The 22411-nt window shown below is 47.1% G+C and overlaps 1 protein-coding gene across 5 annotated transcripts in view; it reads left to right on the plus strand.

The window, feature by feature from the left end:
- The first annotated feature begins 5639 nt into the window (after positions 1–5639).
- Positions 5640–22411, plus strand: part of LOXHD1 (lipoxygenase homology PLAT domains 1) — a 200075-nt gene continuing 183303 nt past the window's right edge. For all 5 annotated transcript variants that reach the window (XR_013843347.1, XM_079994659.1, XM_079994661.1 and 2 more), the window contains exon 1: positions 5640–5859. Coding sequence is in view for 4 of the 5 variants with exons in the window: in XM_079994659.1 (XP_079850785.1) it covers positions 5817–5859 (43 nt within the window). In the remaining variant the exon portion in view is untranslated. The remainder of the gene's footprint in view (positions 5860–22411) is intronic.

The following is a 22411-nucleotide window of genomic DNA, read 5'->3' on the forward strand; positions in this document are numbered from 1 at the left end:
CTAAAGTGAAGGCTTTCTGGGAAATGATATATAATGAGTTAAAAAAGGTATTTAAGTATACCTTCCTTAAGAAACCAGAGGCCTTTCTTCTGGGTATTGTCGGCCAGAGGGTGATAAAGAAGGACAGAACTTTTTTCTTGTATGCAACAACGGCAGCAAGGATACTCATCGCTAAATATTGGAAAACCCAAGATCTACCCACACTGGAAGAATGGCAGATGCAACAGATAGACTATATGGAACTGGCTGAGATGACCGGCAGAATCCGAGACCTGGGAGAGGAGAGGGTTGAAGAAGATTGGAAGAAATTCAAGATTTACCTACAAAAATATTGTAATTTGGTTGAATGTTAATAAGGATGCTAGATCACAAACAATTGAGCACCACTAAAATAGTTGGAATTAGGATGATAAGTGAGATTGAGGAAAATATAATTTTTTTGGAGAATTATTAATTATACTTAAACGAGCGGGACATAAGAACGCAAACAAGTTGATAAATTGCTGGCAAAAATTTATAATGATGTAAGTGGGAGTGGGAGACGTGAGGGAGTCCAAAGAAGTTATGAAACTATGTTATGTGCGAAGTGAAATAATACATCTTAATTTCAAAACCAACAATCTTGCCTTGGTGGCACATGCTCTAGGTACACCCTATAACCTTCACTTTACATTACCCAAGTAAAAGCCTTTCCAAAGTTGTTTAGCTCTAATGGATTGAGCTGTCTACACCATAGGTAAAGGTAAAGGGACCCCTGACCATTAGGTCCAGTCGTGACCGACTGTGGGGTTGCAGCGCTCATCTTGCTTTATTGGCCGAGGGAGCCGGCGTACAGCTTCCAGGTCATGTGGCCAGCATGACTAAGCCACTTCTGGCGAACCAGAGCAGCGGACGGAAAAACTGTTTACCTTCCCGCCGGAGCGGTACCTATTTATCTACTTGCACTTTGACGTGCTTTTGAACTGCTAGGTTGGCAGAAGCAGGGACCGAGCAATGGGAGCTCACCCCGTCACGGGGATTCGAACCACCGACCTTCTGATCGGCAAGTCCTAGGCTCTGTGGTTTAACCCACAGCGCCACCCACCATATCTACACCATATCTAGCAGCAATAGCAAGTTCTCTATTGACCTCAAAGCAGAAAACAGAGAACCACACACACACACCTGCATGGTGCAAAATAAACCTTGATAAGCACTTTGGATGTTCACTCTCTCTCTCTCACTCACTCACACACACACAATCACAAGGTAGATTGTGTAGGCACAGTGGCATAGCAAGGTCAGGTGGTACCCGGTGTGGAAAATTTCTTGTCACCCCCCCCCCATTGAAATTATTAAAAGAAGGAAAAATAAGATACTTGCAGTAGGCAGAATTCTGTGAATTCAAGCTGCTTACACAGATATACACACCTGATAGGAGTCAGATAAGTAACGTCACACAACCCAATCGGTTTCATAAGTGGACACTGTCTTACGTAAATTGGCTCAAAGGTTTCGAAATAGGTTATGAAACCCACTTCAGACGGAGCACAGCAAACCGAAAGAACAACAAAATTACAAAACCGAAACGGTAGCGAACCAGGAGGGCCTTGAGACTGCACAAAAGCTGAACAAACAGGCATGCTGTATTGAATTGCATCCCTAGTTGAGATCTGACATTCCAGTATGTTGTAAAATTATACCAGGGTTCTAATGCATTTATTTCTGCATCTGCTGCCCATTCCTATAACCTTTTATACGATGAGATCTTATGCACACACTTCTGTGCCAAGCAGCTATTTCCCATTGCTTGATGCCTCTTCGCTAGAGTTCCTGACAGTTCGTTCCTGTTTGTTGTTGTGGCACTGATTGTATATTTTCATTTCCACGTGGAAAGGGGAAGCAGTGACAAACCCAATGGGTATGACTGACCCTGGAAGAGTACACCTACATGTGTGTTATGTACTGAGTTGAATAGGATCCAAAATGCAGCAGTCTGATTGGTCCTAGAACAATAGGATTCAGAATGCAGCAGTCTGATTGGTCCTAGAACAATGCAGCAGTATGATTGGTCCGCAGGAGCCACCCAATCCAGCTCCAGGTGGAAGTGAATCCACAACCTGATTGGCCTACAGGAGAATCCTGCAATTAGCCAATCACGTGCAGCCCATTGTGTAAATAATGTATATAAAGCAGATATTGTGGGGGAACTTCCATTCCTCCTCACCACTATGAGCTGAATAAAGAGCATGAAATCCACTCTCATCTCCGAGTATATTTCAATGTGCCTACCTAGAAATGAACCATAGCTGATTCCTGAACCTGGTGTACTCCAGAAGTTTTGGACGACAACCTTCATCATCCCTGACCCTTGACTGTCCTGGCTGAGGTTGATGGGAGTTGTAGTCCAAAGCATTTGCAGGGCACCAGGTTGGGGAACACTGCTCAGCTCTCAATCATTGGTCAAAGCAATTTGTCCTGCTCTAAAATAGGGATATTATTACTGTAATATTATGAGTCTCAATGAATGACCCAATTTTCTGACATCTTTCCCCCCCTTCAGAATAAGAAAGGTTTTCTCCACGTTCTGGCAATCAACACTGGAGATTATGGTTATGGGGAGCAGGTGTAGTCATAAGAACCAATTGTGTCCTTGTGGAATGAATCAAACCTTCCATATGCATTTGCCTCTGTGTAGTTTTGATGATGTATCCAGTCAAAACTGGTTGGCTTGGGCATGGAGGAAACCACCAATTATAATTATCTTTGGCCTTCTTCTTCAATGACAGACCTTCTGTAACTAGTTTCCTGCCAGGAAGCCGCGGAAGGTGTGTATATATATATATATATATATATGTATATATACACCGTATTTTTCGCGCTGTAGGGCGCACCGGACCATATGGCGCACTTAGTTTTTAGGGGGGAAATAAAGAAAAAAAAATTCAGGCTCAGGCCCCTAAATCGGCCCAGCTGGTGCTTGTTGTAGGGGAACCTGTGCAGACTGAGACTCTTCAGGATCAGGCCCCAGACTAGGTTCAGCTGCTGCCTGAGGCAAAGGATGTTGTGCAGACTGAGACGCCTCTGGTTCTGAGTCTGAGCCCGAGTCCCAGGCCATCACACTCCTAAATCTGGGATGGGGAGTCTGTGGTCCTCCAGGCATTGATGAACTACAATTCCCATCAGCCCCAGTGATCATGGCCAATGGGCAGGGGTGATGGGAGCTGCGGTCCAACATCTGAAGGGCCGCAACTTCCCCATTTCTGTAAGAATCCACGTCCCCCTTTTAGAGCTGCAATTTTCACAGTGGTTTAACAGTCAATGCCTCTTCCCAGGAAACTCTGGGAATTGTAGCTCTGTGAGGAGAATATGGGTCTCTTAAGAAACCACAGCTCCCAGAATTCTTTGGGCAAAGCCAGGGCTGTTTAAAGTGGCATTGCAGCATTTTACATGGACGGCATGAATGGTGGCCTGAGGCAAAGTGTGAGAGTTGTTGGGATCTGAGAAGGCAAGAAAGGTTGAGATCTTGTGATAGATTGAGTTTCTCTTTGTCAACGGCTCTGCTATAACGGTTACCTGATTATCATATCGAGATTTAGTAGGCCCACATTTGAGAATGCTTGGCTGCGCTTGAAGATTTGCGGGGTGTGTGTTGCAACTTGAACTCGAGACCTTCCAGTGTCAGAGATAGTGAGGGACCAACAGAAGACCGTACAGAATGTGCCCTTTGTGTATTTGTTTGTCTTCTCCTTTTACAGCTCAGGTTCTTTTCTTATAGCTTCTGTTAGCCCTCACCATTGGCCGCACTGCCCGGGGCTGAGGAGAACGGCAGTGTGAAGCAAGAATTGCAGAGCAGACCAGATGGCACAGATATGTAGCTACTTTCCACCGCTCAGAGTTTGCCGACTGAGGCAGCTGCCTCACTCTGCCTCATGACCCTGGTGTGAAATATCTGGAGGGCACCACGTTGGGGAAGGCTGCACCAGACTGACCTGGTGGAATTTCCCTCCGTGTCTTAATGCTTTGATATCATTAGGAGAGCTTTTTGCTTAGATTCCCCATTAGCATAGCTGTCAACTTACAGATTTGAAAATAAGGGACCAGCAGCCTCAAAAATAAGGGAACAGCAGCCAAAATAAGGGATTTTAGTCAACCAGCTCCTTTCCTTTTCCCCATAACAGTCAATCGAAGGAGCCTCCAAAACAAATCCAAAAGCCCTCCTCCCTCGAGATCACCACCTGCCATTGTACTCAACCAGCTCCTTTCCATTTCCCCCACCATGTGCCCCCACTCCAGAGAGACCTTTTCCCCGGCAAGGGTGAGTGGGCCGTCGATGACGTATCCATCCGTTTCCGAGCACAGGTATGTTCAACTACTGAGCCCCTCCGAGCCAAAGGCAGAAAGCCCAGCCAGCAGCCAAACGAAGCCTCAAGCGGTGGTTCCCACAGCACAGCAACCCGGCAAAGGGGATGCAGCAAGGAAAACCACCGTCCCCTCTCCGCTGGGAAGTGCTGAGCAAAGGCGAGTCCCCAGGCAACGCGGCTGATTTGATCGGCACAAAGCATGCAAGCTCCACCCCCCCAGTCGTTCTCAGACTCTTTATTGGGTGAGCAATGCAGCCAAGCAACACAGTTGGAGCCTCCCTTCTCCCTGGCCGGCAGGCAGGGAGGGAGAGGAGCTGCTTCCTTTGAAACCTGGGAAATTTAAGGGACATCATCAATAAGGGACAGCAGTGGGACATGGCGCTGGGATAAGGGACTTTCCCGCCAAATAAGGGACGGTTGACAGGTATGACCATTAGCGAAAGTAGCTACAAAGTGGTTAGTGCTGATTATAAAGAATGATATGAATCATTCCATTTTAAAGTTATGTTTTATTATGACTTGTTGCATTGGATCGGATTATTATAAGGTGTGTGCTTGTTGCCGTAAATGTCCTTGTGTGTAGTAATATAGAAAGGCGGTATACAAATTAACGTGGGACGCGGGTGGCGCTGTGGGTTAAACCACAGAGCCTAGGACTTGCCGATCAGAAAGTCGGCGGTTCAAATCCCCACGATGGGGTGAGCTCCCATTGGTCCCTGCTCCTGCCAACCTAGCAGTTCGAAAGCATGTCAAAGTGCAAGTAGATAAATAGGTACCGCTCTGGCGGGAAGGTAAACGGCATTTCTGTGCGCTGCTCTGGTTCGCCAGAAGCGGCTTAGTCATGCTGGCCACATGACACGGAAGCTGTATGCCGGCTCCCTCGGCCAACCCCAGAGTCGGCCACGACTGGACCTAATGGTCAGGGGTCCCTTTACCTTTTTTATACAAATTAAAAGTGAAAAGTATGGTGAAAAGTATGTAGCCTAGTGTACAAAGGTAGAATTCGCACTCATTGCCCTACCCACTTTTGCTTCTAGTCCCGCCCACCACTGGCAAATGGCCCTCAAAAGCTTGCTCAGAAGAGAATGTGGCCCTCAGATTAAATGAGATTCCCCAGCCTTGACATGAAGATTAGAGGGTGAGACCCACAGGTGTTCCATTGATTCCCTTGATGATCAATTTTCTGCCCCCTCCAGCAGAGGTCAGTAGGTCCTTTCTGGCTTCATATTTTTTTTAAACGCTCATTAAGTCTGACGGGGCTCTCAGCTGGCTGGCACAGTGCACTTAAATATCAGAAGTGAGAGTTGGTCTGCCTTGACTTCTTGCTGGTGTCAGTCAAAACTCATTTGACAACGGAGTCCTGTCTTGAGGAGCAAAGGTTGGTCGCTCGTTGCTCCTTGTCCGCTCTTTTGATAAAACCGCTTGTTCAGAATCAGAGACCTGAACTAGGAGGGAAGACAAGACAATTTTTCAATGTGGTGGAAAAGGAAACTTCTGTCTTCTCATTCACAGACTGGTAGGACTTTGCTTTCATTGTGATGTGTGTTTTAGACTACAATGTAAATATTTAGAACCTAATCTATAAATGGTTTTAACTGGTTTTAATCTTGTAAGCAAAATACCACTACTGATGATGAAGATGAAGTGTGCTGTCAACCTGGGTTGTTTCTCAAACCAAGTAACACAGTTTGCTCTCTCAATGAATTTGCTAACTCTAATAGGACCAAAGAGCCCCCTGTGCTGTTCTAATAGCCCACTCCAAGGATGTTCAAATGCAATTCTGTATTTGGGACTTAGATGGGCAAAGGAGGAGTTGTTTATTATAGGAAGAAGGGTTTAAGGAAATAAGGAGTTTGGGTCTGAAGCTACCATCAGGATAGGCATGCCAGAAGAGATATAAAGAAGTGAAGAACTGAAGGAGATGTTGCTAGGAAGTCTAATATTGTTTCAGAGTTATTGTCGTGTTAGACTTGTTACTTGCCTGTTCAGCAAAGGTTTCCAAGTGACTTACAACATTTAAAAACATAAAAAAATCATTAAAACATTAACAAATTATGACAAAACGTCAGCAAATCCCCCTTTGGATAGGAGTGGAGGTTAACAGCACAACCCTATTCATGTTTACTCAGAAATAAGTCCCATTTTGTTCAGTACGGCTTACTCCTGAACAAGTGTACTTAGAATTGCAGCCATAACGAGTTTGTGTCAGTTTTGATACTGAATATTCTTTGGCTATGACTTGAAAGTGTGAATATTTATGTTGTGAACTGCCCGGTGAGCTTTGGATGAAGGATGGTATGCAAACTTTAACAACAACAACAACAACAACAACAACAACAACTACAACAACAGGTATTTAGTACCAGAAATTGATGACTAATTATTTCTCATTAGGAATCAACACTGGGCAGTATCTGACAACTGATTGTAATTAATAAACTTTTGTTGGATTTCATCCATTGATTGACCCAATCAGGGAATGTTCCCTTGGATGGGCCAGACCAGGCCCAGACTGTCATGTTTTGCCTCCTGAGGTAAAATGGGAATGTGCCACCCCCGCCCCTGCTGCTCCTCACCGAAGCCTCACTTAAGTGGGTCACATAGCAGCTGCAACTTCCGGTAAAATCTTGCAAGATCTTGCAGGAGTTGTCGTGAGATCTTGCATGAGCTCAACAAGATCTCACGAGAGTTCTGTGAGATCTCGCGAGTTCTTGCTGGAAGTCGCCACTGCATGACCCCAGTGGTGGTGGCAGGGGTGGGCAGAGTCCTTGCAGGGGCACCAACCCATAGGATTCTGCCACTTGAGTTGGTTGCTTCAGTCTGCCTCATGAGTGGGTCAACCATAGACCAGACAACACAAACACCTGGATTTCAAATTATGGTGCTGAATTTTTATTTTGACGTTTGGATGACAGATTTTAGACGCTGGGTTTCAACATCAAAATCTGAATCATGAAATTTGATAACTGGGCAAATTTCACGTCTAGGTGAAAAATACAGCACCCTTTTCTGCCTCTTTGATTCCATGACTTGATTGTGTACTACTTATTGCAAAAGCACCTAATTTAGAGGTGAGTTGGAGAATGATTCATTCCAGAAGCTTCTTCAGCTTTGGAGAAGCAGATTTAAGATTTCACCAGGACCAGGACTATGGCTGATGGGTTCTCTAGATATCCATGGGCTTTGGGCAGGGAAGTGACCCCATGCCTGGTCACATGGCTGTTCTCAGTCCAATGATAGTGAAGTTCTTCTTTCAGCTCACATTACCATCAGCCTTTAGAATGGGAGCTGTCAGGGGACTGCCATCAGAACAGGGGAGGGAGGCAGGGGGGCCATTGGGATACAGAGAGCCCCCGAAACTCCTGAGGAGCAGTTCCTTTTCCAGCAGTGGGAAAAGCCGCACCTCCAGTGGAGAAGAGAGGGAAGGGGCCAGCCAAGCAAGGAAAGGGCTCGAGGATGTTGCGGAGAGCCCCAGCGCCTCACCTGGCCAGGAGGGATGCATGCCACTTCCGTTGCCCACCTTGTGCAGAGGGATGAAACGCAAGGAGGGAAGGAGGAGGCTTGGGATGTTGAAGTTCTTATGTTGGGGGAGAAGCCGGAAGGGGCCACTCCTGGATTCTGCAAGTGACTGAGATGGACATGAACTTGGTAGATCTGCACTGTAAATAGTTTGCACAATAAAACTTGTAAAAGCCAGGTCAGAGTCCTGCCTGGTTACTCACGAGCAACCACCACCAGAATCTGACAGGAGCCTTTAGAATGGGAGTTGAGCATATGCTCTGGCCACTTGGGGAAAGACTGACCTTGTATGCCAGAAGTCCCAACTTCAATCTCTTGTGTTTCCAGACAGGGCTGGGGAAAGCTCCTTCTGGAAGCCTTGAAGAGCCATTGCCAATTGGTGTCAATTAGCAGTGGCTTGCCAAGTCAATCTTGACCAACTCGGAGAGTCTGATTTGGCCCTTGAGGCCATTTCCTGCAAAACCATGCTCACCCATCATCCGACATCACTGCTCCCCGCTTCCATCAGTGCCGGATTAACAACTAGGCAGAGGAGGCACTGGTTTATAGGCTCCCCACCTTTTAGGGGCCCCACGACAACGGATCAAAATAATATGGCGTAATAGAATTGGTTTATTAAAATTGTTGGTTGGTAAAAAAATGTATTACCAACCAACAATTATTTAGGGGATAAGGGTTCATCAGTAAAGACCTGGTTATGTTTAGAATGATACCGCATAGGGAAATGTTCCCTGATACCAAGATGAGGGATCCTATGGAATGCAGATAGAGAGAATTGATAAGAATAATGATCTGTTGTGACCTTGATGGAAGCGTACAATAGACGAGCCTTCTTGTGTTTTGGCTCATTTCCCCCCTTCCTTCTCCTTCTCCTTTCCTTTTTCCTTTTCTTTTTTTCTTTCTCATAATGGCTTATGTTCTATGCCATGTACTTTGATATTTTTTGTAGTTTTTTAGCCTTTTCCATTATTATTATTATTATTATTATTATTATTATTATTATTATTATTATGGATTTTTCTTTTGTAATTTTGGTTGTTTATCTGTATTTGTTTAAAGCAAAATAAAAAAATTACTAAAATAAAATTGTTGGTTGGCAAAAAAATGTATTAGGAGATAATATGCGAGCCCCCCCCCCCCAATTTTGAATGCCTAGGGGCTTCCACGGGGTTTAATCCGGCACTGCCACCCATTGGAACATTTGCACACAAATGCAGCACAAACGAAAAAGGATGTTAGGCAGATGACTAGCATCAAACCAAGAGGTGTGGATCATATCACTGGGATTAAGTGGGCCAGAGGGAGGCTCGCAGGTAGCCAACCACCTATTAAGAAACCAGGCTCTAAATTTTTCACACGGAATGACTTAATCTGTCTGAGGTTGCACTCCTGTTGTGTTCTTCAGTGTAGGTCCACTCTGCGAAGGGACTTTCCTCTTATCGGTTTCAAAGGCTTGAATTTCTCCGCATTGCTTCTTTTTCTTTGAGTAGGGGCTTGGGTTGCTAATCTCCCCATGACATTGGAAGCCCCATTTTGCCATTGTCTCCAGAGGCCTTTTCTTCTGGGGGATGGCAAACGTGGGTAACTGTATCGCTCTCCTCTTATTTCCAGCGTCCGGCTACAAAGTGGCATAATGTTCTTTTATCATCTTTCCAAACTCTTACTTTAAATCCAGGCTGGGGAGGGACTCCTATTTCCCAACCAGGTCTACGATTCCCAAAGCGGTTTAAGAGCCACTTCCTCTTCCTTTTCCAAAAGGGAACTTTTGGAATCATAACTCCAGGAATAGGAGGCCTCCTAACAAACTGCAACTTCCAGAAGTCTTTGGGGAAAGCCATGACCATTTAAAGAGATATCACAGGGCTTAAAATGTATGGTGTAGCTAAATAATAATAATAATAATAATAATAATAATAATTTATTAGAGTAGTACCTCAGATTAAGTACCGGTACTTAATTCGTTCCGGAGGTCCGTTCTTAACCTGAAACTGTTCTTAACCTGAAGCACCACTTTAGCTAATGGGGCCTCCTGCTGCTGCCGTGCCACCGGAGCACAATTTCTGTTCTCATCCTGAAGCAAAGTTCTTAACCTGAGGTACTATTTCTGGGTTAGCGGAGTCTGTAACCTGAAGCATCTGTAACCTGAAGCGTATGTAACCCGAGGTACCGCTATATTTATACTTCGCCCATCTGGCTGGGTTTCTCCAGCCACTCTGGGCGGTTTCCAACGGAATATTAAAATACAATAACCTATTAAACATTAAAAGCTTACCTAAACAGGGCTGCCTTCAGATGTCTTCTAAAAGTCTGGTAGTTGTTTTTCTCTTTGACTTCTGGTGGGAGGGCGTTCCACAGGGCGGGTGCCACTACCAAGAAGGCCCTCTGCCTGGTTCCCTGTAGCTTTGCTTCTCGCAGGGACGGAACCGCCAGAAGGCCCTCGGCGCTGGACCTCAGTGTCCGGGTAGAACGACTCCAGGTCAGCATGGTGCAAATGGATCAGGCCAATGGCCCATCTAGCCCACACATGCTATGATTTACTCCTGAGTAAACATGCGTGAGGATTGTGCTGGAAGTGAACGATTGCAGCTCTCTCCTCCACTGTTTTGGAGAATTCGCGTCGCCCTGCCTCACAGTGAGCTCGGCTTCAGCGAGACGCCGCTCTGAGCAGAAGCTGGCCTCAATTTCCTTCTGCCCTGGAGACAAGGTTAGGATGACAGGAGAGCAGATAGAAACCATAGCCCCCCGAGGTGGCCCGAGCCTCGCTCCCTGTCACCCTGTGTTTGCTTGATCCGTGTGGCAAAGCCTGCTCCAATTTGCCACAATGCCTCCCAGCGCAGAGTGCAGGAAGAGAAACAGACACTGTGGCACGATGATCAGACAGAGACAGGGAACAGAAAGAGCCAAGGCTGCCTTGGGTGCCGCAGGAGATGTGACAGGAAGGTGACAGCCCCTTGGATGCGGAATGCCTCACACTGTAATAAGGGCAATAGACAAATTCATGGAGGAGAGGGATACTAGCCAGGATAGCTACTCTCCTCCTGATGGACTTCCCATGGGGACATCTGCTTGGCCACTGTGATGACAGGGCTCTGGACCAGATGAACCTTTGGTCAGATCCAGCACAGTTCTTATGTTCCTATAAAGTCACGGCCCATCCCAGGTAAATAAGGCACACACCGTATTTTTCGCTCTATAAGACGCACCAGACCACAAGACGCACCTAGTTTTTGGAGGAGGAAAACAAGATAAAAAAATATTCTGAATCTCCGAAGCCAGAACAGCAAGAGGGATCGCTGCGCAGTGAAAGCAGCAATCCCTCTTGCTGTTCTGGCTTCTGGGATAGCTGCGCAGCCTGCATTCGCTCCATAAGACGCACACACATTTCCTCTTACTTTTTAGGAGGGAAAAAGTGAGTCTTATAGAGCAAAAAATACAGTATCTTTCTCTTTTTTTAAAAAAAAAATTATTAGGCATTTCAACATAACAATTTATCAAAAACATATCATCCTCATTCCCCCCCCCTTAATTTCCCCTCCCCCCCAAGAAAAAACCACCCGGACTTCCCTCAGCTCCTCTCTCTGGTTTTTAAACACAGGTTGTTCTCTGCAAATTACAAAATTGTAAAAATCCTTATATTATCTATTTGTATGTTACCAATGATAAATTTAGGGACGCAGGTGGCGCTGTGGGTTAAAGCCTCAGCGCCTAGGACTTGCCGATCGAAAGGTCGGCGGTTCGAATCCCTGCGGCGGGGTGCGCTCCCGCTGCTCGGTCCCAGCGCCTGCCAACCTAGCAGTTCGAAAGCACCTCCGGGTGCAAGTAGATAAATAGGGACCGCTTACCAGCGGGAAGGTAAACGGCGTTTCCGTGTGCGGCTCTGGCTCTGGCCAGAGCAGCAATGTCACGCTGGCCACGTGACCCGGAAGTGTCTCCGGACAGCGCTGGCCCCTGGCCTCTTAAGTGAGATGGGCGCACAACCCCAGAGTCTGTCAAGACTGGCCCGTACGGGCAGGGGTACCTTTACCTTTACCTTAATGATAAATTTGTGATTGTTTATTCCAAACCTGCCAAGGAGTCCAGTTCATTTCGTTGTTTCTTTAAGTACTTTGTAAAAGGTTCCCATTCTTCTTTAAAGTCACAGTTGCCTTATTACGCAGTTTGTGCGTCAGTTCCGCCAGTTCCGCATAGTCCATCCATTTCCCTTGCCACTGTTGTTTTGTTGGGATTTCTTCATTCTCCCATCCTTGTGCTATTAAGACACTTGCCACCGCTGTCACATGCATGAATATGTTCTTCAATTTCCTTGGCAGGTCTATCCCTACAATCCCTAACAAAAATGCTTCAGGTTTTTTTTTTTTTTACAAATGTTAATTGGAACAATTTCTTCAATTCATTGTATATCATTTCCCATTTTTTAAAAAAATTCACTACAATCCCACCACATATAATAAAAAGTCCCTTCTTTTTCCTTACATTTCCAACATATGTTTGAACCAGTTTTGTACATTCTTGCTATCTGTACTGGTGTTATATACCATTCTATACATCATTTTCATACAGTTTTCTTTCAATAGAGAGCAGTCTGTAAATTTTAAATCAGTTTTCCACAATCTTTCCCAATCTTCAAACATTATGTTATGGCCTATGTCTTGTGCCCATTCAATCATGACTGAGCCAGTGTGGTGTAGTGGTTAAGAGCGATAGACTCGTAATTTGGTGAACCGGGTTCGCTTCCCCGCTCCTCCACTTGCAGCTGCTGGGTGACCTTGGGCTAGTCACACTTCTCTGAAGTCTCTCAGCCTCACTCACCTCACAGAGTGTTTGTTGTGGGGGAGGAAGGGAAAGGAGAAGGTTAGCCACTTTGAAACTCCATAGGGTAGTGATAAAGCGGGATATCAAATCCAAACTCCTCCTCCTCTTCTTCTTCTTCTTCTTCTTCTTCTTCTTCTTCTTCTTCTTCTTCTTCTTCTTCTTCTTCTTCTTCTTCACCTCCTCATCTTTTGTTTCCCATTCTAGCAGAATACGCCTTTCAGCAATTTTGTTTTCCCTTCCACAACTTTTCGGAAATCTAGATATCATATAACTGAATCCTTTCTTATTGTCTCGTTGTCAACTCTTTATTGACACATATCTTGTTGTCAACTCTTTATTAGCACAAAAAACACTTACAGCAGCTTTCATGACGTTCCAGATATGCACACACAAGCACTTTTAGCCTCTGGACAGCTGTCCACAGGTCTGGGCCCTATGGAGCAGGTGCAGCAACAGTGGGGTGCCTTCCCTCCCCCTGCTTAAATACCGTCCTCTATGGATTGTGGGCCTGCAGCCTGAGACTTCTCCTGCATGGAAGTCATCACTGATCTTTTCTTTTTCTTTATTTGGTTTTACAAAGTCAACCACACAATTCACATTCTTAAAAATATTAAAATAAAACAAGATTTTCCCAAACATTAGGACCTTCTACAGAGAAAAAGGACCTTTCCCCCCCAAAAGAGCACATTGAGAACAATGCAGTCTGCATGTGGTCCATGTGATTCTTTTGTGAAGAAATTACGCCACATGGTCTCAACATCTCCAACATAATGGTTGGATGCTGAAGAAACATCTGCTTGAGTGAGTGAGAGGAACCAGAGGTAGAAGAGCAATTTTGTTCCTGCACCATTAGGAAGACTAGGTCCAGCGTGTGCCTAGGGGTAACCCGAGAACCACGGTCCAGGTCTGATCCAGAATCCAAAGGTTCTGCCTGGAGTCAGTCTGACAGGGTCAAGGCAGGACACGAGGCAGGAGACCAGGCAAGGACAGGTACAAGATCTCTGGCAGGATCTAGCATACAACAATGTTGCTCCCACAACCTGAGGCGGGGTCTTTTATTTTTGTCGGGGTAATGGCCGGTCCTGATCCCCCGGTGACTCACCTCCCTGTTTCACCCAAAGGTGAGCACTCCTCCTGCGAGTACTCAGGTCTCTCCTTCTCTCAGACTTTAATCTCTGCAGCTCAGGAGAGGTCGGTGGGTTACTAGACCCAGGGGCCGCCTCAGCCTCCCCTGACCCAACTGGTAGTGGAGCAGCTGTAAGTGATGGCCCAGCTGAAGGCAACGAGGTAATCCCCACATCTGGATCCAGGGCAGGCTCAGGCCTCTGACTCGGCCCAGCTGGTGTTTGTTGCAGGGGAACCTGTGCAGACTGGGACTCTTCAGGATCAGGCCCCAGGCTCGGTTCAGATGATGCCTGAGGGAAAAGATCTGGTGCAGACTGAGACTCCTCTGGTTCCGAGTCTGAGCTTGAGTCCCAGGCCATCACACCGGGCTTCTCTTCAGGTGGAACTTGCCAGCACTCAGTTTTGGCACCTCTCAGGTGGGTGCCATTGCCTTTACAAGAGTACAAGGTACACACTGAGCCTCTTGGTCTTGCCGATTGGAAGGTCGGCGGTTCAAATTCCCGCGACGGGGTGAGCTCCCATTGCTATGTCCCAGCTCCTGCCAACGTAGCGGTTCGAAAGCACACGAGTGCAAGTAGATAGCTACCATTGCAGTGGGAAGGTAAACGGCGTTTCTGTGCACTCGGGTTTCCATCATGGTGTCCCATTGTGCCAGAAGCAGTTTAGTCCTGCTGGCCACATGACCCGGAAAGCTGTCTGTGGACAAACACCATCACCCTCAGCCTGAAAGTGAGATGAGCGCCGCAACCCCATAGTCGCCTTTGACTGGACTTAACCGTCCAGGAGTCCTTTACCTTACCTTTACCTACAAGGGAGATGTTCATGGTGAATTCCCACACCTCTTTTTCTTGAAAAATAACACTGACTAAGTCCCATGGCCCAAGTGAGACCAACGGTGTGAGGCCGAGTTATGTGTTGAACTAGACCAAGGTGATGTCTACTCAGATCCCTGCCTAGCTTATTGGATGATCAAGCCCAAAGCATTTTTCTGCCTGAGGCAAAGGACAAGATAGCATCTCTCTGCACCCCCCTCCATTTCACATACGGAAGCTAACTAAACTGGGGGTTGAATCTTACTTCAGTGTTGGCAACAGGGCAGCGCTGTGGGCAGAAGGCTGTGTTGAGCAAGCTCTCTGGCTCACACACAGCTCTGATGCCTGCCCCTCAGCAGTTGCTACCTGAGGCAGCTGACTCCCTCCACCTAACGGTAGAGCCGTACCTGGGATGAGTTTAATGCTGGACGCAATCTCTCAGCCTACCGTCACAGGCTAACATTGGAAAACCCACGTATGTTGCTTTGAACAACCTGGAGAAAGGGAGAGATACCCCACCACCAACCACACAAAAAATGAATCTTTGAAGGGCCACAGGGTATTTTGCCATTTCACCCTATTATATCTTCTCTGGCAGGGCTGATAAATGAGGAACAAAGGAAGTAGCTTGAACTGGGAGGAGTGGACAGGGAAAACGCAATACATTCCTCAGTTCCATTGAGGATGCCAGGAGCAGGTTGTTTTGCCTGCCTTCTGAATTTGAGGCTGGGCTGAGGCACAGTTAATGTGGAAGGGAAGAAGTGTTAGAACATTGCCCTCTTCTGGACACAACTAGACACCTGATATTTAGGAACGGCAAGCTCACTACAGGCACCTAGAAAGCCTCCGTATTAACTGAGTCGGACCATCTAGGTCAGGGTGGCCCGACTTTTCATACCAAGTGGGCTGCAAGAGTACTTTGACACGGAACCTATGGGCTGCACACTGTCTTGTCACACTGCAGAAGGGAGCGTGGCCAAAATTTGACACCCTCCCTGCCCTCACATTGCCTTCCCAGCTAAGCAAGGCACTAGGCTTTGGGAAGGAGGAAGGAGAGCTCGGACAGGGTCCCGGTGGAGTACAGGATCAGGTTTAAGGTGCTGGTTTAAAGCTCTATACGGCCTAGGACCCTCATTCCTATGGGACTGCCTCTCCTGGAATGTCCCACGGAGGAACGTACAGTCTTCAAATAAAAACATCTTGGAGATCCTGGGCCACAGGGAGGTTAGGCTGGCCTCAACCAGAGCCAGGGCTTTTTCAGCTGTGGCCCCGATCTGGTGGAACACTCTGTCACAAGGGACTAGGGCCCTGCGGGACTTGACATCTTTCCGCAGGGCCTGTAAGACAGAGCTGTTCCACCAGGCCTTTGGCCAGGGCACAGTCTCACCCCCTCCTTTGGTAATCCTCACAGAACTCTAGCCCAATGGTTGCCATTAATTTGATTCTGAATTGATTTTAAAACAAATTGGTTTTAGAATGCTGTGTTACTTTTATTGTTGTTAGCCACTCTGAGCCCGGCTTCAGCTGGGGAGGGCGGGATATAAATAATTTATTATTATCATTATTTTATTAGAGTTCTCCCACCTTCTTCCCAAAGCTGGGAATGCACTAACTGGGCTTTGGAGACGAGGTGGGAGGACTCTAGGACCCTGTCAGAGCCCTCACACCTCCTCCTCAAAGCCCAGTGCCCTATGTATGAGGGGTAAAGTGTATATTCACAACTCCACCTTCTTTTGCCTCTGGTCCTGCTCAGTGCTATCGTATGGCCCCCAGAAGGTTGCTTGGAAGGGAATGTGCCCCCCATGCTGAAATATGTTATCTAGCCGAGCCTTAGAACTACAGGCCTGTGCTTTCCTCCATTATATTTACAGCTCCTGTTCCCCCTTTCTCCCTGTTCCCCCACTTCCTTTTAGTGTTGAAATGCATGAATTTAATTTAATTTATTTATTTATTGAAGTTCAGAGGAGAAGGGATGGGGGTTTTCTGATGCACTCAGCTGGAGGGGTTTGCAAAGCAGGGGAACAGCTCATTGTTTTGCAGAGCTTTTTGGGGATGGGGGAATTCAGATCATTTTGCATTTAAAGAAGCTCCTACCCAATTTGCATTTCTGAAACAATATGCAGAGTGGCTCTTTGAAATTTGCACTTTTCCATATATTTTTCAACACAGTTGTCTAGTCCAGTGAAGATGCATACACTGAGGTAAAGTGAGCATTAAAAGGCATGGTGAAAATTACGTACCCAAAAGACATTAATTCAGGGAATATTGCTTGAGGAAAATGTGCAAGTTAGGAGAACTTTGCACTCAAATGTTAACGAATATTCACGAAGACTTAATTTTTTTTAATTTTTTTGCAAACGGATGTAGAAAAATGGGGAACTGAATTTGAGACTGGAAAAATGAGAAACTGAAATTGACAGGCCCGGTCATCCGTAGGTCTGAGTGAGAGAGCTTTGAAATCTCCCTCTGGCTGGCTTGGAAAACAGCTGGACCCCACAGCTGTCTTCAAAGCTTCACGGCTCCATGTGAGTTGCAGAAAGGAAGGGGAGAAGCCGCCCCCTTTCATTAAAACTCAGATTGCTTTGCAAAACAGCTCCATCTCTTGTCCACTTACTGCAGTACATGCAGCACGCTCGAGCCACGCATCTCTCCTGGGAGTGACACAGAAGCTAGGATAATTGCTGGTGCATCAGGAGCAGGTCATCTCATATTAGGAGCTTATATTGCAGCTGGAGACTCTACTCCAGGCATCCCCAGCCTGCAGCCCTCCAGATGTTTTGGACTACAATTCCCACCATCCCTGACCACTGGTCCTGTTAGCTAGGAATCATGGGAGTTGTAGGCCAAAACATCTGGAGGGCCACAGGTTGGGATGCCTGCTCTACTCCTTCCTGGCTCTCATTCAGGTCCTAAACCATACAGATGCTTCCATGTCCTTTCCTCTCCTCTTGAGTAGTCTCATAGCCAGTCACTGAAATTTCTGCTTGACTTCCATCTCCTCTGCTCCAGGCAGATGAATTAGGGGCCTCCAGTACTGGCTTAGGGATGTTCAGACTTGATGACCTCCTCAGGTTCCTTAGTGGTGTGGAGATTAGTTGGGGGGGTGGCTCCTGCTCCTGTAGATCCTCCTCTGAGGATCCTCAGGTTTGAGGTGCTGGTAGGGCTGATCCCGGATAGATATTTTAGTAGTTTGCAAAGTTGCAGTCCAAGGAAGTGCAGGAGAGTTTTGCCTTTTCTGCAACCCCTTTCCCTCAGATGTCACCTTAAACCATGCACAGAGACACATTGATTTATTTGTTGTGTTTGTCCATATGCATCTATTCATCCCAGAAGGTGCGCTCCTCCATTGTCTCCTGAGGCAGCTGGATGTCAGCAACAATGCATGTAGGTCCCACCTGGAGCTCAAGGAGCTCAAGATGGCAAATGATGTCCACACCCTCCCATTCTGTTTTATTATCCCAACAAGTCTGTGAGGTAGATTAGGTTGAGAGGCAGTGACTGGTCCCCATTTTCACTCAGTAGACTTCATGGCCAAGTGGGGGATTTGATTCTATGATTCTATGAATGTTCAGGTACAACTTTTCAGGAATCTTGTTCTTTCTTTCCAGCAGGGGGCACTCTGCCCTTAGACTTGAGGATAGCAAGAGGATCCCATCACGAGGTTAGCACTAGACAGAGAGATCTCCCTTTTCTTTCCTCCTCTTCACTGATTTTAGGCAACACACTGTGTTGCGTGATGATAAACCATCATGACTGAATCTGAGCAACCAAACTGAAGGCCAGTTCACACGTCTTACCTCCCTTCTCATAACAGACACACACAGCTTGTTTGTTTAAACAATATATTGCTGCTTTAACCTGCCTTCCTTCCACCTTCTCTCATGCAGCCATTGACCAGATCCAGACCTATTTAGGTGATGGCCTTATGCGACTCTGGGGCAGGCATGATCTGGAGCTCACATGAATGATTTAGTCAAGCGAAAAGTGTAACATTGAAGCAGATCATGCTCAGGGACGTTGCATTAAAAGTGTTAGGAACCCAAGAATATAGAGAACATAAAGATTTGACTGATTATGAAAGAATATAAGGAAGGGAAATGATTGAAGAACAGATGTAAATGCGAGCAAGACAACTAAGAGGTGTGTGTTGAATGCAGTGGAAGTCTTTTATAATACTTTAACTAAGATTTATATATTGCAGCATTTGAAGCAAGAATTTGGTAATATTCCAGGTTATGAAAAGTATTTTTTCTTTTCTTTTGTCTTTTGTCTTTTTTCTTTATATCTTTTATTTTTCCTTTCCTTTCTTTATTTGTTAGTTTTCATTTTGGAAAATATGTATATAAGTGTGTTCACAGTGTTATGTATTGTTCTTTGTTTTTCTTTGTTTAATTTCTATTTCTTGAAAATAATAATAAAAAAATATTATGATTATTATTTTTTTAAAAAGTGTTAGGAACCACTAAGTGAAAACCACTCTACCGCTGCAATCCCGTAGTCCACGAGAGGCTGTCCAAGAGGCCACAGGATAGGAACATAGGAAGCTGCCTTGAGTCATTACCTCAGGAGGTTCGAAAATGAATGACAGCATCTACCCAGGGTTTCAGGCAAGAGCCCCAGATGGTAATTGCAGGTCTAGGTCAGCTCATATGGGGAGAGGAGGTCCTTGAGATATTGTGACCCTGAGCCAGTTAAGGCTTTATAGGCACTGGCGGAGGAAGGTGGGTGCCCGGGGGGCGCGCTCACCAGTCCGGGCATTATCCCTGATGATGGGTGACATTCATTGCTCCGCCCGCCCGCGACTTGGACTCCCACGTCTACTGCGAGCCGTCAGGGGAAGGGGGGAGCTACTGCACCGGTGTGCGGGTTCGTTCCTCTCCCCTTCCCACTCGCCTGCCTCCTTCCCATCCTCCTCTCCCCTGCCTGCCTGCCTCCTCCAGCCAGAAGTGCGGTGGAGCAGCTCCCCCCTTCCCCTTGTGCTGGGCCCAGGGGTTAACCAGAGCAATGCGGTCCAGGTCCGGTCCCGAATCCAAGGATTTCACGAGGAGTCAGTCCATAGCTGTCAACTTGCAGATTTGAAAATAAGGGATCAGCACCCTCACCTGTCCCGGGGACAGTCTACGGGATATCTAAGAATCCGGGATAGCAGCGGGAAGCAGCAGGAAATGGTGCTGGAATAAGGAAATTTCCTGCAAAAAAAGGGGAGGTTGACAGCTATGAGTCAGTCCGACAGGGCACAAGGCAGGAAACCAGACTAGGTCAGGCACAGGGTCTCAGGCAGGTTCTAGCAAATAGCAATGTTGCTCCCATGACCTGGGGCAGGGTCCGACAGCCTTTTATCTTTGTCGGGGTAACGGCCGGTCCTGATCCCCGGTGACTCACCTCCCTGTCTCACCCGATGGCGAGCACTCCTCCTGCGAGTACTCAGGTCTCTCCTTCTCTCAGACCTTAGTCTCTGCAACTCGGGAGACGTCGGTGGGTTACTAGACCCAGGGGCTGCCTCAGCCTCTCCTGACCCAACTGGTAGTGGAGGAGCTGTAAGTGATGGCCCAGCTGAAGGCAACGAGGTAATCCCCGCATCTGGAGCCAGGGCAGGCTCAGGCCCCTGACTCGGCCCAGCTGGTGCTTATTGCAGGGGAACCTGTGCAGACTGGGGCTCTTCAGAATCAGGCCCCAGACTTGGTTCAGATGATGCCTGAGGCAAAGGATCCGGTGTGGACTGAGTCTCCTCTGGTTCCGAATCCAAGCCCGAGTCCCAGGCCATCACACCCCTACAGCTGGCGGTAGGTGCGGGAGTCATGGGCGGGAGGTGTGCCGTTGCCCCATGCTCCTGGCTGGAGGAGACCGGCAGGCAGGGGAGAGGATGGGAAGGAGGCAGGCAAGCAGGAAGGAGAGAGGAAGGAAGCGGGATTGGTGGGTGTGTGCATGGCTATCCCATACCAGGGAGGGCACCCTCCGTGCCCCTTGGGAACGCACCCGCCCTGGGTAGCATGGGCATATGCTCCGCCATTGTTTATAGGTCAAAACCAGAACTTGGATGTGGACCCAGAAACTAACTGGCAGTTTCTGCAATGAAAATAGGGACGTCCTGTTTCACCATCACCATCATTTTATGATTTATACCCCACCCATCTGATTGGGTTGCCCAAGGCACTTTGGGCGACTTCCAACGTATATAGAAAAACAGACTAAAACATTAAACATTTTTTTAAAAATTCCCTGTACAGGGCTGCCTTCAGGTGTCTTCTAAAGGTTGTATAGTTGGCTTGAGGGTCGCATAACTCCATACCCTCCAATGCGATGGGGTGAGCTCCCATTGCTCGGTCCCTGCTCCTGCCAACCTAGCAGTTTGAAAGCACGTCAAAGTGCAAGTAGATATATAGGTACCGTTCCAGCGGGAAGGTAAACGGCGTTTCCATGCGCTGCTCTGGTTCTCCAGAAGTGGCTTAGTCATGCTGGCCATATGACCTGGAAGCTGTACACCGGCTCCCTCGGCCAGTAAAGCAAGATGAGCGCCGCAACCCCAAAGTCGGCCACGACTGGACCTAATGGTCAGGGGTCCCTTTACATAAAGAAAAGTGGGACATTCTGGGATCAAATCAGAAACCAAGACGGCTTCTGTAAACCTGGGTCTGTCCCTGGAAAATAGGGGCACTCGGAGTGTCTAAGATACTCCATGCGCAGAGCTGTAAAATTTACTATGGTGTGAAGAAAGCCACATGATTTTGAGGGCAGGGCCCAGCACACAGTGCCCCCCACAGAGTATCCAATGTCAACTAGGGTCATGATTCTGTCATTTTGTGTGATGCCTGGGAGGTCAGAATATGGCTTGAGAGCTTCCTATGGAAAGCCAATGACGAGAGGAGCCACGGTTTTAAGCTGACGGTCTTGCCGCTAACTTACTTTCTCTTGCTTGATCATTCTTTATGCATCAGTGACCTTCTGTTGCATGGCTTTCCCTGTTCTACTATTCAAAGAAAGAACGAAAGAAAGAATAAAAGGCATTGCGGCGTTCTTCAGTGTATTACTTTTAATTTAATTACAGCAGGTATGCCGGCAGGGACAATGGCTTTGATGGAAGAACTCTGATCTTTGATTTAATTGCCCCAGGTGGGAAAACTCAAACGCTTGATTGTGGACACTGGCTTTTCATCTGCATATTTGCTCGCTGTTATTCTCGCCAGATCGCACGTGAAAAGAAGGCTTTAAAAAGGCGTTGAAATTCAGAGCAATTTACTGATGATGATAGGATCTAGGTGTGCCATGGGTAAATAATGTTGCGCTTGTGAGAAATAACGGATGATCTTTTCTTTTTTGAAAGAGAATTGTTTTTCCATGACAGAGACCTTTGAAAGGAGTCTTTGAAGAGAGGCATCAAAAACAGGGGCATAGCATGGGTGTGTGTGTGTTTAAGGCGGCTGCAGCACAATTTTGAGGGGGTGCGAACCAGGCACCCCTACACAGGCGTTGGCTTCCGGAGGGCTGGGCTGGTGCGGCAGGCTCTGCTCAGCCTCCACGCCCTGCTCCCCAGTGCATGTGCTGGACTGCCCCAAGAGCTGGCAACCCATGCTACATCACTGATCATTAAAAAAATCCAGCATGAGAATCCCCTTCCCTTGTGGGTCCCAGAGTTGGCCACGACTAGACCTAATGGTCAGGGGAGCCTTTACCTTTTACTGAGAGATTTTGGCGACCAAACCTGGGAGCTCACACAGGCAACGTATTTGCTCTCCTCCTAATCTATGGCACTTCACCTGTCGACTTCGGGAGTTTCTCTGCCACAAAGTTTGAGATTGTAAA

Source organism: Podarcis cretensis (genome assembly GCF_951804945.1).
Source record: "Podarcis cretensis genome assembly, chromosome: 11".
Classification (NCBI taxonomy): Eukaryota; Metazoa; Chordata; class Lepidosauria; order Squamata; family Lacertidae; genus Podarcis; species Podarcis cretensis.